Below are 20,079 nucleotides of genomic sequence, written 5' to 3' on the forward strand. Positions count from 1 at the left end.
TAATATGTGGGCATAGAGAGGTATTTCACACTTTCTATGTGGAAAGAAAATGAAACATCTTATTTATTGTGGAAAGGATATTTGAAAAAATTACAGTTTTCAAACTTACTCGTATTTTTGGCATTTTGGTAAAAGATTTGGGTTTTCACTAAGATACTTGAAAAGCATGACTATTTTCTGGAACTGTGAACGAGATGAGCATTTTACTTCTTAGATACATCTTTTATTACTTGTATTATGTTGTTAGAGCTGTTGTGGGATATTGATATTGGACCCGACCTTGTGTTAGCTCGTTACTACTTTAAACCTAAGGTTAGGTTTGTTACTTATTGAGTACATGGGGTCGGTTGTACTCATATTACACTTCTGCACCTTGCATGCAGATGTTGGATGTTGATGTTGCTGTGATCGATGGGATCTGGATTGAAGATGTACCTGCGTCCCGGTTATAGCTGCCTCTTGTTCGTGGTAGCTTTAGATCTATAAAACTCTGTTTACGTACTTTTCAAACAGACAATGTATTTATTTTATTTCTTCTTTGTAAACTCTATTATTAGAAGCTTGTGATTTGTACTACCAGTTCTTGGGAAACGTATAAGATTCAAATAATTCCTTTTGTTCAATTGTCTTATTAATATTATTTAAATTGGATAGTTATTAGTTGGCTTACCTAGCGGGTTAGGTTAGGTACCATCATGACTAGCGAATTTTGGGTCGTGACAAGGTGGTATCAGAGCTCTAGGTTCATAGGTTCTACAAGTCATGAGCAAGTGTCTAGTAGAGTTTTGCAGATTGGTATGATGACATCCATACCTATCTTCGAGAGGCTGCAGGACATTTAGGATATACTCCTCATCTTTCTTTCCTTATCGTGCGGCATTGATTCAGCTTGAAGCGTAACCCTTTGAATTCCTTCCACGCATTAGTATGCGCACATGAGCGCTCGGTATCAGCTGTGCAATGACGGCTTGTGATTCCATGGTTGAGGTGCGAGATGTGATTTTGGCGTGCTAATGATGGGCCAGTCTGGAGGACTTGAGGCCAGGTTTTGACTGTAGCTTGAGCACGGAGATTTTGATTTTGTGAGCACGTGTTTTTGGGGCTTATATGTCCGGTAATGATTTAATGTCCCTGCGAGTGGAATTTGGGGCTCGATGAGCGGTAGAATGGCTTTGTGATAAAAATGATGTGACTGTGAGAGGTGTTTGTGTTAAGACGATTTGAATGCGACGAGAAGTGTTTCCTTGAGATATAGCAGGGACTATGGAGTGCCTGATTTCTGTCTTGATTTGGCGTATAGTCTCGAGTTATGGGTGTATTGAGGGATCTCACATGTTGTTTAGTCGTGGGGTGAAGTAGATTTTCATGTCTTGTTGATTAGTTCGGAATCGAGAAGATTAAGTGATTGCTTAGTAGTTGTGGCTGTGAAAGGGTATAAAGAGATGTCAGTTTGAGGTTGAGCAGATGGGTTATAACCTGCGAGGTAATCTACGGATGTGTGATTTTTTTATAATAATGTGTGGAGGCATTCTTTTCTACCAGCTGGGTATATTTGTGCTATTTGAGTTTGGATCGGTTGTAACAGTTGACCTGATTATCACAAGGATGAATGCGAGATTTGCAGACGATTTGAGGTACTAGATGGTTTGTGTTCCATGAGCGGATGAAGGATTTAATGGAATCTCACTGTGGTATTATGGTAGCAATGGGGTATGGTTATTGTAAGTAGTCAGATATTTTATTCCATGTCTTTGAGCCGAGTGGGGGAGTCTGCCATCGACTAGTTGATTGCATGGTTGCGTATTGTATTGGTTTTGGTTCGGGGTATACTGGTGAATCAGTTATGACTTGCAGAGGTCGAGATCGAGGATGACTCGGGTAAAGGAATTTTTGGATACAGGTTGTATTGCACTCTATGGGTATATAGGAATCATAAAATAATTGAGTGGTTATTCGCGAAGGATGTAGTGTACATGGAGTAAAAATTTGCTCGATTGCTTAGGAGTGTGGGCTACTCCCTTATGTGTTGGTGCACTAATGGGGCACAGGTCGCTCAATCCATTTGGTCGATTCAATTGAGATTTGGGTAGAGTGGATGACTCTCGAGAATAGTTCTAATGGATTCAAGATTTATATGTAGCGGTTTGGAATTTTCAGGATTTGTATATGGCTAGAAAACTGAGATTTACATTGGATGGTGTCGAGACTTGTGGAATTTTTATACCATTGTGGATTATGCATTTCTGCGTCAAAAAGGTGAAGGAAACAGTTTTAGGCTCACATAAGGTCTCTTTAGAGTGGGTGTCGCTGTTGTGGTGCTTTGGGGTGCTTAAGAGGGAAGTCAGCGGCTTATGGGTCTTAGGACGTTGTGGTTTTATACTAGGGTCTCTTATGTGGTGAATTTTGGTTAAGGATCGTGGTGTTCCAGCAAGGAGAAGTATCAATTTGAAGGCAATTTGGAAGGGACTTGGAGAAATAGGACAGCGTGGTGGTAGGTTGGATCAGCACAGTAATGGATGTAATCGGTTCTTTGGGTACTTATTATGTGGCTAATCTCCACAGGTGTTTCATGATAATGCTCTTGGGTGTTGGCGACCTGTGTGGCTGGGTTGAGTTAGAGAGATTCGGTTCTGATAGCTTGGTTGTGTGCAAATGGGTTTCAAAGAGTTCTCAATGGGTTTTACCACGGTTCGAGGAGTATATTTCCTACCGGCGTAAGGAATATGTTGCTTATTAGAATTTTCTCCGGGATGAGATCAAAGGGAAGGTTTCTGACTGATCGGGTATGTATTCTGCTTGTGACTCAAAGTTGATTATGAGATTCTTGTACTCTTCGCAGGATGGAATGGTAGACGCGGTGTATTGTGTGGGATTGAGATTTGCATGTGCAAGGTCACAGTTCAGTTTTGAAGGGAAGGTCATAAAGTTCTTAGGCAGCATAAATGGTTTCAGATGACTAGGTAAATGATATTACTATTTGGTATGGCTTGATGAGAGTGTACATTTCAGAAGGGGCAATGTGTATTGATTTATGGATACTTTATTGGTATTGCGGCACTCTCCTGGTTAATCGACTACTGATATTCAAATTTTGTTATGTGTTATGAAATGATATTCCTTATGGGATGATCGTGTATGAGAGATATGTTAGACATTCGGGCGGTGGAGTTGGGATCAAATATGGTGATTCGTGTGCTCTATGGATTTGGAGATTGGGAATTCTGAGGAGCAAATTGTTTCATGGTTGTGGACTATGAGGTCATGGCCGAAGCTAGCCAGATGATAGTAAGTGTTATGCTTCAGTCATTGTGGACCTTTGGGGGGTTATTTATCTATTGGTGGGTGACCAGAGTTGATTTGGGGGTCCATTGGTAGGCCCAATTAGGATGTGTATCCTACACCGAGCCGGATTTGTTGGCTCCATACTTCTATTATTGAGGGATGTGCCATTCGGTTGTTTTTGAGCTATTCGTATTCTGGGATGATCTGTGATTTACTCTTCTATGCTACGAGGAGTTGTGATTCATTGGTTATAAGGACACCTGGTGCGATTCTATTTGGGCTTTATAGAGGAATTTGAGTGAGATGAGTATTTGTGTATTGCGTGATTGTTTGCGCGTTGGCTATGTTCTTTCCGGATTGTGGTATTGTGTTATTTGCTCTTCGGGGTTAACGTAATGCACTTTGGGTACTTGATGTCGAATTTTGCGTGGTTATTGATTTTGAGCATGGTGGCTGAGGTATTTCATATGGACCAGTGTTTGGATAGGGTCACGCATTGCAGCGGAGTTATGTTGAGATATGATCCCTTGTGTTAGATTTGTGTGTTTTGGTTCTACGGTGTGTGATTGGTTCTTAGCATCGTGTTATGGTGGTACTTGTTGAGCTTGAGGGACAGTTCTCCCGTCTGAGTCAGTTTTCCATGATTTGAGTATATTCGGAATGTTGCTTATTGATGCACGGATTGCATGGGTTATGGCTTTAGATTGTATTGATGTGGCATGTCACTAGAGTGGTCGTGTTGGATGAGATGAGATCATTGGACCTAGAATGGATACTATCGGAATTGATTACAGCATGTTTGGAAGGGTAATATCAAAAGTCGGCTTAGGAATTTGCTATAGTTCTTGTCGAAGGAGATGGAGTACCATGACTTGTTGATCTGATGAAGGGTTATGAGTTCTGCATGTTTCTTTCATCATTGGCAGTGTACGAAGGTTTAGAATGAGGCTTTGTTTGATATGAGGTTGTAACCGGTATTGGGTTGATTTGAGCAACTACTATGATTAGAAATCTTTGCTTCAAGCGTTTGAGCTATATAGTACTTGATTTTTAAGTATTTGAGTTATGGTTATGGCTTATGGTAGAGCTTGTTCAGACTTATACAGTATGTAGATGCGAAATTCAGATCTTATAAGAAATTTTGGATGTTGGATATTGGATTCGAAGGCTGGTGGGCTAGGTTGAATTGAGAAATTTCAGTTATGTTGTATTATCGAACCTGTATGGGATAGGGTGACGTGAGATCACCCCTGGGCATATGCATGGTAAGGTTATACGGCGGTTTGATGGCTTTGAGAACAACCCTGGACCCGTTAGAGGACGGAGGATGTAACGACCCGATCGGTCGTTTTGAGCATTTGCACTTCGCTCGGTTGTTTACGGGCGTGAGTAGCTTCGTATGATGTATTTTGACTTATGTAAATCGTCAGTTTTGATTTTCAGGTTATTCGGAATCGAATTGGAAGAATGGATCTCATGGTTGAAGCTTTAAATTGGGAGAGTTGACTAAGTTTGACTATTTGTGAATTTGAACCCGGAACGGAGTTTTGATGGTTCCGGTAAGTCTGTTGGGTAATTTTGGAATTAGGAGCGTGTCCGAATTGTGATTTGGAGGTCCGTAGTGGAATTTGGCTTGAAATGGCGGAAGTTGGATTTTTGGGAAGTTTGATATCAGATTCGGATTGTGATTCCGGGAATTGGAATAGCTTCGTTTTATCATTTATGATTTGTGTGCAAAATTGGAAGTCATTCCGGATTGATTTGCTGTGTTTTGACATAAGATATAAAATTTAAAAGTTCAAAGTTCATAGATTTTGATTTGAGGTGCGATTCGTCGTTTTGATGTTGTTATGCGTAATTTGAAGCCTCGAGTAAGTTCGTGTTGTGTTATTGGACTTGTTGGTATATTCGGACGGGTCCCGAGTGGCTCGGATGAGTTTCGAACGAGGTTCAGATCACTTTCATTGCATAGTGCATTGCTGAATATTTCTGGTTCTGGTGTTTCTGCATATGCGGAAGAGTGGGCGCAGATGCGGACAATTGGCCGCAAAAGCGTAGCAGGCGTGGCTGGAGGTCATCGCAGATGCGGAGAAGGAGTTGCACCTGCGAGTGCGCGGAAGCGGAAATCGTTCCGCAGGTGCGAGGGGCCAGCTGGTTAGTTGTGGTCGCAGAAGCGAAACAGTTACCGCATATGCGGTGGTCGCAGATGCGACTGTTAGTCCACAAATGCGGAAAATGCTGGCAAAAGCTATAAATCGAGGTTTTGGTTCTTTCTTCATATTTGGAGATGTGGGACTCGGATTGAGGCGATATTTGGAGCAATTTTCATCACAAGGATTGGGGTAAGTGTTCTCTACTCGGTTTTGGTTATATTTCAAGAATCTACCTTCGTTTTTGGTAATTTGATTGTGAATTTTAAAGAGGAAATTGGGGATTTTGGCCTAGAGTTTCATAATGTGAATTTTTGAGTTTTGAACATCGAATTGGAGTCGGATTTGAGTGAAACTAGTATAATTGGACTCGTAATTGAATGGGTGTTGTTGGATTTTGTAAATTTTGTCGGGTTCCGAGATGCGGGCTTGGGTTGGGCTTTTGGCCAATTTTGGGATTTTGATTCAAGATTTAATCTTTTTCGATCAGGATTGGTTCCTTTAGCATTGTTTGACGTATTTGAGTTGTTTTTGGTTAGTTTTGAGCCATTCGGTGGTCGGAACACGCGAGATGGAAGTTTGGAGCATCGCTTGGCTTGCTCGGTGTTGGAATTGGCTTTTTCGAAGTAAGTAACTCTTCTAATCTTGAAGCTGAGGGTATGAAACCCCAAAATACGTGTTATGTGATTTGTGTTGAGGTGACGCACATGCTAGGTGACAGGCGTGTGGGTGTGCACCATGTGTATTAGGACTCTGTTGTTTCCATGGCACTGAGTAGTGGCCCTATATTGTTGATATCCATATTTTCACCATGTGATAAATTAATTGAGCTGTCAACTATGATAGATATCATGTTTAGGCTTTTTGCCGATAATGTTGGGACCCATAGTAGTCGTTTCTTGCTGTCATTTCACTGATTTCATTGATATTTCGTACTCAGTCATATTCATGCATTCATATCATATCTCAGTCTCAATTGTTATTTATTGATACATCATATCATTGTTGTCGGGCTAGTTTCATGACATTGTGAGCCCGTGAGTGAGACTGGAGAGATTGATGACTGAGTGAGGCCGGGGGCCTGTTTGTGAGGATATTGATACTATAACACGTGAGTTGTCCGTGCAGTACGTGAGTTGTCCGTGCAGATCCAGATATTGATATTATGGCATGTGAGCTGTCTGTACGGATTATAGCGCTTGGGCTGTAGGAGCCCCTCCGTAGTCTGCACACCCCAGTGAGCGCGGATGATTATATTGAGGGATGGATCTTCCCTGGACATGGATCTTGTCCGAAGTATTTATATACCTGGAGATGGATCTTCTCCATGTGGTCGGATTGGCCTTCCTCGGTACTGAGTGACTGATGGTCAGTCATGTATATATTCCGGGATGGATCTTCCCTGGGCCGTATGGGCCACATACAGTACCGAGTGGTTGAGCATGATGAGTAGAAAGTGTGAGACAGTGAGATTGAGTACTCTGAGAGTGTGAGTACATGATTCATCTCTGAGATACGTGGCATTGGCATGCACACATGACATACAGGCACAGAGATGTATTTTTCCTCATGTTGTACGGTATCACGTCATTCATGACATTTTTTACACACATTGATATGTGGGCATAGAGAGGTATTTCACACTTGCTATCTGGAAAGAAAATGAAACATCTTATTTATTGTGAAAAGGATATTTGGAAAAATTACAGTTTTCAAACTTACTCGTATTTTTGGCATTTTGGTAAAAGATTTGGGTTTTCACTTAGATAAGCATGATTATTTTCTCAAACTGTAAACGAGCTGAGCATTTTACTTCTGAGATACATCTTTTATTACTTGTATTATGTTGTTATGAGCTATTGTGGGATATTGGTATTGGACCCGACCTTGTGTTAGCTCGTCACTACTTTCAACCTAAGGTTAGGTTTGTTACTTATTGAGTACATAGGGTCGATTGTACTCATACTACACTTCTGCACCTTGCATGCAGATGTTGGCTGTTGATGTTGCTGTGATCGATGGGAGCTGGATTAAAGATGTACCTGTGTACCGGTTGTAGATGCCTCTTGTTCGTAGTAGCTTTAGATCTATAAAACCCTGTTTATGTACTTTTCAAACAGACGATGTATTTATTTCATTTTCGCTTTGTAAGCTCTCTTCTTAGAAGCTCATGATTTGTACTACCAGTTCTTGGAAAATGTATAAGATTCATATAATTCATTTTGTTCAATTGTCTTATTAATATTATTGAAATTGGATAATTATTAGTTGGCTTACCTAGCGGGTTGGGTTAGGTGCCATCACGACTAGCGGATTTTGGGTCGTGACAATATCACACCATCTTACCCCTTTAGGGGAGTACTAACATTTAATGCTATGTAGTTTACCTATAATTATATATTTGCTCTTCATCTTCGGTGTCTTTTCACGTCTTTACTGGCTCGTTCTCTCCTTATGGTAACCCTTATGTAATAGGGATAACTGAATTTCTTACGCGCGAGGGTGGCACTTAGTGTAACTAGAACACTTAGTTCCTTAAGCTTAACTCTGCTCACAATGCTTGCTTTAGGGAAGCGTCTTCCTGAATGGCCTTTAAAGGTTATTCTTTTGTTGTCCATTCTATCATTGCCTAAACGCGATCTCTGAAATTCTCAATGATGCTGACTATTATCAAATCCTTCAGTCCCTAAATCATGTTCGATTTTTTTTCTTATTTACTAGCCCATAATAATTTCTATTACTCCGGGGGTCTAACTTAGCCTTCTAGTAATCATGTTGGAGTCACCAACTCATTTCTCAAAATAAGGATATGACTTTATGGTATATACTCTTTTATAGTATCAAGGCTTGTCACCTCTTGTCTTTTCCTTTACTTGACTATAGACTCTGTCATCTTGTCATATTTTGATTTACCGTTATCCCCATTTATAATATCTTACTCATAATGCTTCATTTACTCTTTTCTTATTGTCCTGTTAGTATCTTTGTCTATTACCTTATTCTAAAAACTTCAACAAAATATTCCTTCACTTTTTTCTCCCCTTTCTACATCTAACTGGCACTTCAGGTCGCCTAATATTCTCTTTTTACTATGGGCGAGAGTCATACTAAGGTAAATATTTATCCCTTTTAGGATTTCACTACATGTATTCTGATATTGAACGTTCTAGTATTCATATCTGACTGTACTATTCTAGAGTGCACCATCTGGTATGCACGATCTAATAGGACCTCAAACAGGGGCACGTCGTCAAGAATTTTCTCTGTACTAATGCCCTTACCTGCTGCTATATTAGCCCTCTGGCTAGCAGTAATTTTTCTAATTGGAAGCATCTCTATATCATAAGAAAACATAAGTCTTGGCTCGAACTCTTATGACTCAGCTCTATAGCACGATTTGGATTTGAAAGAAGGGTAACAGACTCCTAAATGCCTTGTAGCTTCTTGTTTATATGATGTGGTGCACAACACATCTATAAACAATGCTCTACTAGACACGGCTCCCTAGGATAAAATTGCTCTGATACCAAAATTGTCACACCCCAAACTCGAAGAGGCTTGACCGGCACCCGATGTCATACTCTTCCCAAGCATACCACTCTATAACTGTGAACTATGACGGGTTAACCCATGACTTAGGCCGATGAGGCCATATTCTGAATCATCTGAAAATAATATCTCTCTCATCTGAGGGGTAAACATACCCAAAAGCTCATATACATAATTGTGCAAGCTGACGAGGCCACCATGAACATCTATAACCAGAAATACCAAACTAAACATACACACAAAGCTAGTAAGGCCACCATACTAACATACAAATATACAGGACATGTCTACAAACCTCTAGAAATAACAAAACTGTATCATGGTCGGGACAGGCCCTCGACCCACCCATCAAACCTGTATATATATAATGGACTCCTAGATCTAGACCTGGTAACTACGAGGAAGTGGAGCTTACCAACCGAGCTGATGTTTGACTCTGTCTATTGGGAAGGTCTATCCAGCTGTCTATCAGGACCTGCAGGCATAAAATGCAGCGTCCCAGCAAAAGGGACGTTAGTGCGAAATAACGTACCGAGTATGTAAGGCAACAGAATAATTGATAGCTAAAACTAAACTGATAATATAATAATTGAAAGTAATTAGGATTCAAAGATAATCTGAAGATTTGCTTACCTACTGATACTGACTCAACTCTCTCAATATAGTAAGTAAAATAGTTGTCTGGCCTTATAAGGCTCGGTATGTGTAACTGCTCTACCGTAGTATGCTCGCTTATGGGCGCTCGGCCATACTAAGCTCTGTATCTCGGCCATTCTGGGCTCGTCCATAGGCGTTCGGCCACAGTAGGCTCGGTATATAACTTACCATCTAATCAGAGGTTGCCCAATAGGGGCCTGCCTACCGATTATAGCTCGATGTGGTGAAATTACCAGGGCATCATGGTGCGATAGTAGAAGTCCATCGGCATCTTTTTCTGGGAAGGTGATGTCATCCTCGGCGACTTCTCAGAGTCTCTTGCTATGAGTCACTAATACCTTTGTCTTTTCTTCTACCGAGAAGGTTACACCGTTGATCTCGTTTCCCCCGAAAATCATGTTGATGGTTAGTCGGGGGTTCTTCTCCTATCTTCGAGGGCTCTGCATTGTCCCGGCTCTGGCCGTAATAGTTCTTAGCCCTATCGCTTAAGAACTCTCTAAGATGGCCATTGTTCAACAACATTGCCACCTCCTTGCGTAGATGTCGGCAGTCCCCAATCCAGTGGCCGTTAGTCCCATGATACTCGCACCATAGATTAGAATCCCTCTAGCTGGGATCTGATATCATCGACCTTGGGAACCGCACTTCTTTGATGTTCCACATTGCCGATACCGTCTCCACTATGCTGTCATTGAAATTATATTCTGAAACCTGGGATAAGTGGAATCTCGGGGCCCCAAAAGCTCTTTGTCTTTCAATGACCTGTTATTCTGACCGTGGTTAGTTCCCCTATCGGGAGCGAACCTATCTGTCTATTGGAACCCTCTGTCACATCCTCCGGCCCTTTCGTAGGGCAAAAACGTTCCCTTAGAAGATCGTCAATCCGCATCAAAATCATCCTTCGATTTATCCATGTTTGTTTCTTGATCCTGACCCTTAGTTGATGCCGGGAACTCGAGTTGATCATCTTCTATTCTTATTTTGATTCATAACGGTTATGGACGTCTACCTACGTAGTTGCCTGGAACTCGAGCAGGCTCTCTTTCAGTTTTCAGGAGGTGTTGGAGCTCCTCGGGTTCAACCCTTTAGTAAATTCGTCGGCTGCCCATTCATCTGGCACGGCCGGTAGTAGCATCCTTTCTTTATGAAACCTAGTCACGAACTCACGCAGTAACTCGGAGCTTTTCTTTAAGATATCATGAATATATCCACCTTCCTTGCTTGGACCTTTCTTGCTCCAGCATTATCTTTGATAAACGAATCTACAAGCATCTTAAAGGAATCTATTGAGTGTTAGGGTAAGAATGAGTATCATGTCAGTGCCCCTTTCGTGAGGGTTTCTTTGAACTTCTTCAGCAGGACCGACTCAATTTTGTGTGGAACCAAGTCGTTTGTTTCACTGCCATTCTATAGGTGGTATGTGCTCTTGAGGGTCCGAAGTCCCATAATATCTTGGTAAATCTGGCATTTTGAAACCACTTCGAAATTAACTCAGGTGTTTTGCTCGGTTTGGCAACTGGTGTATTTATTTAAGTTCGGGCCCTTCAGCACATGTGGCACACCCGAATTTTGATCCATTCGGACGTTTATTTCCCTCATAAACCGCATGAGCTCAGTTTTGAAGGGATCATTACTATTGTTGTTACCAGATCCGTTGTCGATCTCCCCGCCCCATCGAACTGGACCTCTTCTATTCGCGTTATTGGAAGCACCCGACAATACTTGCCTTAATTCTATCATGGCCTGGTCTTGCCGTGAGAGATGGCCCATGATGGCCTTTTGCTGTTCACTCAAGATCCTCACCGTTTCCGTAACGTGCTCGTCTTCGGCATCATCAGGACTTGCCTCTCATACGTGTCAGGAATATTGCCCGCCATGAACCGGTGTGGCTACGCCCTCCTCGTTGCGGGTGTCGCTGATCGAATCCTCGTGTTGAGATAGATTTTTTTATGCCTCAATGTTGTGTGTGATATTGACATCATTAGCTGCCATCTTTTATGATTTTTTTCTAAGAAACAAAGAATCAAAAAGATTAGTAATAGATGCATGAATCAACTCAATTATGCAATTGTCTAAGCCCCATGGTGGGTGCCAAACTGCTTACCCGTAAAATGGTATAGTTGAATTTATAGTGTGATTTATAGACAAGCGAATCGATTTGATCAAAAAATAATAAATAAATTAAATAAAATGCAAGACTTAGCATTGGAATCGAGATAAAGTAGCAGGTAGTTTGGTTTCGGGAGCAAGGCTTTCGAAGGCAATAATAAGAATAAAGTTAAATAGAAAATAAAGTATTATTGATCTTGGAATAATGTTTTGCATAGGTTTGTCAGATTTTTTTGTATGTTGCAATTTCTGTTGAAGTCACTATTTATAGCTTTACCTAGGGAACAAGGTCCTAGGATCAAACCCCATATTAAATGACAATAATGGGGGCCATTGATGAATATGTAACGGCAAGTCATGAATGCCAAAATTTTCTATAACGAATGTGTATTTAATACTGAGAAATACTCTTCATTGAATGTCATCTGGTGGCAAATATTTGTTTACCCTCGTTGATAATGTTCCCTTCGGGGTTTACAGTATGCCAACCGAAGTTGTTGTCCTCAGTCTTGGTTTCCACTCGTTTCATCTTTCGTTTGTCCCCGGTTCCATGTGTCACTTTGTCATTTGAGTTTTATACAAATATAAGATTTCATCAATTCTCTTGCCAATAATCGATGCAATATGAGAGTTTGTATCGTAAAGTTGTCTTTGATATTTTCTATGTTCTTAAACTTATTTGTGATTACTTTCTTCATATCTATGGAGTAGTTCTTCTATGGAATTTTGATGGATATGTTGTTTTGAGTGTTGTTTGTAGATTTAACTCTAGCTTAATTGCATGAATTCGTTTATGGTACTTTGAGTTGATTGCGAATTTGCTCACCAGTTTATTTAATAGAAATAGGAATATTTTGGTGATTAATTCTGAATTATTTGGTTTAGTTTAATTTAGTGATTCTTCTAAGTAATCGAGATAGCTTCTTGAATTATTGATTAAACCAAGTTAGAAGAATATTCGAGAGATGTTTTCCTAAAGACTAGTCCATTAACGTGTTCTTGCATATCTTCACAGTGCTTTATATCCTGTCTATTTTGTAAAGTTCAGATTTAATCGAGAGAGGAATCTTGACCTTATGTTTAAGCTAATTATTGAGTGAATTCATAAGAAATATTAGAACATTAGAAGTGAATTTAAACATAGTTAGATCTCAAATAGCTATTCTACACCTATCATGTCGCGACCCTTATTTCTCATATTATTTACAACCCGTTTTAGGTCAACTCTCATTCTCTGTGATCAAGTCTAATTAGACATAATCATAATTTTATTTAAATTCAATCCCTCTGGAGATGATAATTTTACTATACTGTCTTTGGCTAGCGAGAACTAATTTTGTATTGTGCTTTGCGCTCGCCAAACCGTAATTACGAATAGTAATTAGATAAATTGTAGTTACTAGGCTCTAAACTATAGTATTTTATGAAAATTCCTCTATATTTTATCCAACAAAGCCCAAGACAAAATGAAAATTATTGTGACCACACTTCTGAACTAGTAGAACAAAGTTATCATTATACATTATTTTTCTATGCCGAGTGGAGTTATTATTACAAATAAAAATCACAACAAAATCTTTTCTACCATAGATGGGAGAATCCCTGTCCACTTTCTCTTTTATTTATTTAGAGAAAGAGACTTATTGGAGAAAACAACTAAGCATTATTGGTCAGATTAACGTTGCTCGATGAACGCATGGACTTGACGCATATAAGGATGGCGGCCCCAAAACAGAGAATGGAAAGATATTACAATAGAAGAGAGAATCTCCGTTATTTCAAAGTGGGAGATTTGGTTTTAAGTAAAGTAACTCAAAACACCCGAGAGCTCAACGCTGGAAAGCTAGGTGCAACGTGTGAAGGCCCTTACCGGGTTTCAGCAGTCACCGAGAAAGGATCATACGAATTGAAAAATCAAGACGGAGTAAAATTGCCGAGCAACTGGAATGTGAAACACGTCAAAAGATACTATTGTTGATGAACACCGCCTATACTAAAATCATATGCTGAACTCTTTTTTCCTTCGTCCAATTTCCCTTCTCTCTCCTATGTCATTTATCTTCCGTACTTCTTTTGTTAGACTCTAGTATATAGAGATACTAGTTTTCCTCCTGTAGCTTGTGACTTATGATGTTCCAGGTTTTGGGAAGACTGTGTATTTATAGAATATTGGTTATTGTACATGCCGAGCGGCATTGTTACTAGTTATTTAGTTATCTACTGCTGTTAGTTGCCAAGTTTTACTTTTATTTTTGTTATTTTCCGTAATTTGTTAGACTTACCTAGTCGTAGAGACTAGGTACCGTCACGACGTTATATGGAGGGAGTTTGGGTCGTGACAAAGGGTGTCTACCAATTTTAACCGATATAATTTGCACATATAAACCTAGTACGTACTCGTCACCTCGCGTACATGATTTTCAATCACACAATTTCCACATAAGACTCAATGCCTAAGGGAAAATTCCCCCACACAAAGTTAGGCAAGATACTTACCTTTACGGAGTTAGGTCGATATTCCAAAATAGCCTTCTTGTTTGAATTGACCTCCGGATACCTCAAATCTATCTAAATTAATTGTATAACTTCATTAAAATTCATCAAAAATAATTCCGGATAATAAAACGTAAACTTAAAATTTCATATGAAAAGGTCAACCAAAAGTCAACGTAGGACCCGCCTCTCAGAACCTGACATAATTTTCACGAAATCCGAATATCCATTCCGATACGAGTTCAATCATACCAATTTTACCAAATTTTGATAACAACTCGACCTCCAAATCTTAAATTTTCGTTCTTGAAAAGTTTTGTAAAAATCTTGATTTCTTCCTTTTAAATCCGAAATAAATGATGAATATAACCATAGAATCATGAAGTATAATCATTTTTGGATACAGAATACTTACCCCAATTCATATGGTGAAAATCGCCTAAAAAATCACTTCAATCTGAGCTCCATAACTCCAAATATGTTAAAATGGCCGAAACCCCCCATTTTTAGAATCTGTCCAGGCAAGTTCCATTTGACATTTGAGACTTATAAATCGTATTTGACACATGCAACTTTGCCTTAACCCTAGAAAAACAGCATTAGTAGCCTTTAGTAAATCGATCATAACTTTCTTTATAGATGTCCAAATGATATATGGTTTCACTTTATGGAAACTAGACACTAAGGGCTACAACTTTTATGTTTTGCTTATCTCTCAATTCCTTATAAATTATGAGATATAAGCTCCCAAATTCAGCCCTATGCAGCAGAAATTTCTGGCGATGCACACTGCTGTAGCCAAAATTTGCAGTACAAGCCTTTAGTCAATCTATCATAACTTTCTGTACAAATGCCCAAATGATAAATAGTTGATCTTTCTGAAAACTAGAATCAAAGGAATACAACTTTTATGCTTTGATAATTTCCAGATTCCTTATAGATTTCGAAATATAAGCTTCCAAATTCAGCTCTGCGCATTAGAAATTTCGCACACTTATGTCAAAAATCAGTAGTTAAAAATGGCCTAAAAATAATTCGAAACTCACCCGAGCCCCTCGAGACCCCGTCCGAACATACCAACAAGTCTCAAAATATATTATGGACTTAATCGAGGCCTCAAATCACATCAAATAATGCTAAAAACATGAATCACACCCCAATTCAAGCCTAATGAAACTAAGAAATTTCAACTTCTATGTTTGATACTGAAACCTATCAAATCAAATCCGATTGACCTTAAATTTTGCACAAAAGTAATAAATAACATAACAGACATGTTTCAATTTTCAGAATCGAATTCTGACCCCGATATCAAAAAGTCAACTCTCGGTCAAACTTCCGAATTCTATTTTTCCAACTTTCGCCAAAATGCTTCAATTTATTCTACGGAACTCCAAATCTAATTTCGGGCATACGCCTAAATCCGAAATCACCATACGAAACTATTGGAATAATCAAAAGTCCATTCCGAAGTCGTTTGCTCAACAGTCAAACTCCGGTCAACGCTTTTCATTTAAGCTTCAAAAATGAGAATTATTCTTTCAATTTAATTCTGAATCTTCCGAAAATCAAACTCGACCACACACGCAAGTCATAATACGTATTACGAAGTTGCTCGGGATCTTAAGTCGCTGAATGTGACGTTAATTCTTAAAATAACAAGTCGGATCGTTACAGCCCGGTACCCAAACGCTATAAGAGAAAAATACACCTGAAACCTTATATAATTAGAAGCAAAAAATAAACTTTGTGCAATGCTTAAACAAAAAGCACTTTCATATATAACAAGTGTGCCAAGAAGCACAAGTACAAGAAATAGAAAAGAAAAACAACAAAGGAAAGAAAACAAAAGGCTAAACTATTGCATCCCCAAAATCCGGGGAAGAGAAACATCTACGCCCCCAGAAGAAGTAGATGGATCTGCCGCGGGATCGAGGTCTTGACCTTCATTAGAAATTGCAAGTGGGAATTTAACAAAGCTGAAAAATATTACTTCCTCTATCCCATGTTAGGGGAGGCTCTTTCCTATATTTTCTCTCCCAAAATAAATAATATTATTTTATATTTAAAAATAATTTAACTTTAAACTTTTTTATTTTATCATTAATAGTGAGAGGATTAGCTACACAATATGACTTGTTTTAGCATACAAATGTCAAAAGTCCTCATTATTCTTAAACTCCATGTCCAATCAATCATTATCACATAAAATGGATGGAGGGAGTACTATTATTGTCTAAATTTGCTGATTATTTGTCTTAAATTTCTGATTTTGTTTTGGTCGAATTGATCAGATTATTTTATGTCACTTTTAGAAAGGGCACGACGAAGAGTTCGTAAGAGATGATTGTGGTCAATACTTTAAAATCTTTTTTGGATGATGTTAGGACTCAAAGAAGTAATTTGAAGAATTGTTTTTATGAAATAGAGATTACTTATCTTGTTAAGGGCTGCAAAGTTGAAAAATTGGAGGAGAAAATTTATAAATAGAGGATTACATTTTGATTTTATGGGTGTTGCTCATTTGATTTCTTGTCAAGGATGATTAAATGAATGTCTGTTGTTGTTTAAAGTGCTTTATCGGCATAGTTCTATTTTTGGACAATATTTTGAACAATTAGTATTGGGCCAAAACGAAATGGAGGATAACCATTGTCCTATTTCTAAATATTGTCTATAAAAAAAGCATGTTGATTTGCGAACCTTGCACTGTTTGACGAACAATAGTTACAAATAGTAATTAAATAAATTATAATTACTACACTCTAAACTATATTATTTTATGAAAATTTCTTTATCTTTAATCCAACAAAGCCCAAGATAAAATGAAAATTATTGTGTCCACACTTTATGAACTAGTATAACAAAGTTACACTATACATTATTTTTCTCTGCAAAGCAGAGTTATTATCACAAGTAAAAATCACAACTATTCTTTTCTACCATAGATGGGAGAATCCATGTCCACTCTCTCTTTTTATTTATTTAAAAATTCAAACTAGCACTCATAAATGACAAATACAAAAAGAAAAAGTAAGAACAAAAGGTATATTCTCCCGCCTGAAAATAGTAGTATTTAGTTCATATATAACAAGGATGAGAAAGACCGAAGTTGAGTCCCCAGAGCTCAAATCTTCCTTTAATGAAATCATAGTAACCTCCCTTCAACGCCAAAGTCTTATTCACCAAAGCATCGCTCACAAATGGGTATGTCAGCAAATTGGCTAGTGATACATTCACAGCTTCCTGCAGTTTATCCATTTCCATTGTTATTTATAAACTACTAGTTGATAAGTAAAAAAAAGACAATTATTAGTGTGAGAACACTATTTTACCTTCTCACAGCATTTGACCTGTTCTTCAAATGTTTTATCCCCATGTTCAGCTAGTACCTTCGCTTTGGCAGGTAATCCAATTTTCACCCAATCCTCAATAAAATCACTACATCATCACATATATGTATTTCTTCAATTAGTAACATAACATAATTAATTGTTCAGTTAAATTCAATTTACTTGACGATACATACGTTGATTCAGAACCATCTTCTGGGAGTTCCATGAGAGCCTTAATACCTCCACAGGCACTGTGGCCAATGACTAAAATATTTTCTACCTTAAGATGGACAACAGCGTATTCGATTATAGCTCCTACTCCCGAGTATTTAGTCTGTTGCAATCCAATTCCAACACAAAAGTCAAGTAAACTATCAAAATTAATACAGAATATATAGAAATTAAACTGATAAATGACCTTGTCATAAGGAGGGACCATGTTGGTGATGTTTCGAGCCATAAAAGCCTCACCGGGCTGAAAATTCAGCACATGGGATGGACTTACTCGTGAATCAGAGCAGGCAAACACCAGAAACTGTTACATGATTGGATACTTGATTTTTCAGCTATAGACAATTAAATTACAAAGTTAAAAATATGTAATATAGATCTTATACCTTGGGTTCCTGTCCTTTCTTGAGTTTATCAAACAGTTCTGGGTTTTTGCTGATACATGAAAGAAATTAGTATTTCAAGGTTCGTTTTATTTAATTATCATTGTATGAAAACTAATGACACACTTTTAACATGTTAAGGAAAAGAAAAAGAAGGGAATATAGGGGCTTTACTCATATATCTCTGTTTTGAAATAATAAAAGCCAGTCTTGATCCTTTGAACAGGGTCGAAGGATTTGCAGCCTGTCGTTTGTAACTCTGCTGTGATTTCATCAATTCTTTCTGCTACAACCGGTTCCAGTTCTTCCTTCTCACTTCAATCAAACACCCATAATTAATACTATTGGTTTATATATTAAATTGCTACTTAAGCAAGAAATGTATATTCTTAAGCAAGTGCTATTATGTACCACACTGCATCTATTACTTCTTTAGTAATTATTACTCTATAGTGAATACAAAATTTATATAAACATATATGTTACAATATAGTTCAACTACGTAAATATATACATAATCTTTTCTAAGAATAATCATTCAAATATAAAATAATTTTTCAATAACTTTTATTAAAAACTGTTTAAGCAGCTAGATATTTATAAATATTTTTGTTGAAGAAGTTTTAAAACACAACTTTGAACAGGTACTTACAAGGAACAACTTTGGTTCTTTTTCTAAATATTTAAAATATCTTACGATTCCTTTTTAAAGCATATTTCAGTTAAAGTTATAGATACGATGGTCCAAATTACCTGAGGAGGTTCTGGAGTGAAACAATGGCCTTCTCGTAACTTCCCTTTGCCATGTCTTCTCTCTGCAATTCCCCATTTTTAGTCAGAATTCAGCAAACATAAGAGCACTGTTTTTTTTTCTCTACTGTATGGTGAAACAATTGGTGAATGGCCTATTTAAAATATGGTCAGAAATAAAATTAGAGGTCGGTATAGATTTCAGAAATGGCAAAAGAGGAACTATGATAATCCATAAGGTGTGCATGTTTAGCACAAAGAAAGTTACAAGCCAAGAAAGACGTTATGAATAGAACAAAGTCCTCATAATACAAATTATGTGGTAGTTAGTCATCACATGTGCAGGATTGGCTAGCTAGTGTACGAGGCTATTTAATTTTATGGATTCATTAATTTTTCATACAATAAGTCAAAGAACCTATTCACATAACATTAAAAGGCTAAAAGATGGCCCTATTACTCGTTTGGCAAGAACTTTAATTTATGCCATTGACATGTCCATTGTCTACTACTCAAAATTCATTTTGACGCAGTGAGATTTGGTAGGTGCTGCTTGGTATTTGTCAATGACAATTGGATTCACTGATAGGAGAAGGAAGCAATCAACTTATTATGTTGTAATAGCTAGTTCATTAGATTTTAGTTTTTCTATCTTTTTAATAGCTAGTAGCTTCATACAACTTCTATTTTGATTTGGACATCTTGTAAGTTTTGGACCCATTTTGAGATTTTATTTATATATTAGCCACTAGGCAAGTGCTGCCGAGTGGTATAGTTGCTAAAAAAATAAAAAGGTAAAACCCACTTTAAATAAACTTTTATTCCTAAACCATCTCTCTTCCAAAAACCCTCGGACTAATTACTATTTTATAAAACTCTCCTCTTCTTCTCTCAAACAGATGAACTTTTCATGGTTTCTCTAGTCCAAAATTCAACCTTTCAGTATCGAGAATAGTTACTTAATAAGAGCAATTATTTAGTTACATGATATATTATAGTCCAATTAATACTGTTTAGAAAGTAAGACTATCAACTTTTCTTGACTCATTTGGTTCCCTCAATATTGTCTTGGTTCCGTCATTGTATCTCTTCTCTTAACTTTTTCTTCTTAAAATAATTATGGGTACGAGGGAGAGCAAC

At 37.9% G+C, this 20,079-nt stretch overlaps 1 protein-coding gene across 1 annotated transcript; it reads right to left on the reverse strand.

Moving 5' to 3' along the window:
* Positions 1–17,061: 17,061 nt before the first annotated feature.
* LOC107767796 (carbonic anhydrase, chloroplastic-like) lies at positions 17,062–19,100 on the reverse strand. The gene is made up of 7 exons (XM_016586888.2): positions 18,943–19,100; positions 18,364–18,504; positions 18,193–18,241; positions 17,994–18,110; positions 17,770–17,909; positions 17,576–17,681; positions 17,062–17,486 (listed from the first exon to the last, which is right to left on the reverse strand). The coding sequence occupies exons 1-7, from the start codon at positions 18,993–18,995 to the stop codon at positions 17,322–17,324; spliced, it is 771 nt and encodes a 256-aa protein (XP_016442374.2). The 5' UTR covers positions 18,996–19,100; the 3' UTR covers positions 17,062–17,321.
* Between the last annotated feature and the right edge of the window lie 979 nt (positions 19,101–20,079).

This window comes from Nicotiana tabacum, chromosome 17 (genome assembly GCF_000715075.1).
Source record: "Nicotiana tabacum cultivar K326 chromosome 17, ASM71507v2, whole genome shotgun sequence".
Classification (NCBI taxonomy): domain Eukaryota; kingdom Viridiplantae; phylum Streptophyta; class Magnoliopsida; order Solanales; family Solanaceae; genus Nicotiana; species Nicotiana tabacum.

Bases quoted from the DNA above. Each gene is read 5' to 3' on its own strand.
- LOC107767796 (XM_016586888.2), bottom strand. From the start codon at position 18,995: ATGGCAAAGGGAAGTTACGAGAAGGCCATTGTTTCACTCCAGAACCTC. The intron at 18,111-18,192 runs GTATAAGATCTA...ATCATGTAACAG, and splicing joins AGAAAGGACAGGAACCCAAG to TTTCTGGTGTTTGCCTGCTC. The intron at 17,910-17,993 runs GTCATTTATCAG...GGATTGCAACAG, and splicing joins TGGTCCCTCCTTATGACAAG to ACTAAATACTCGGGAGTAGG.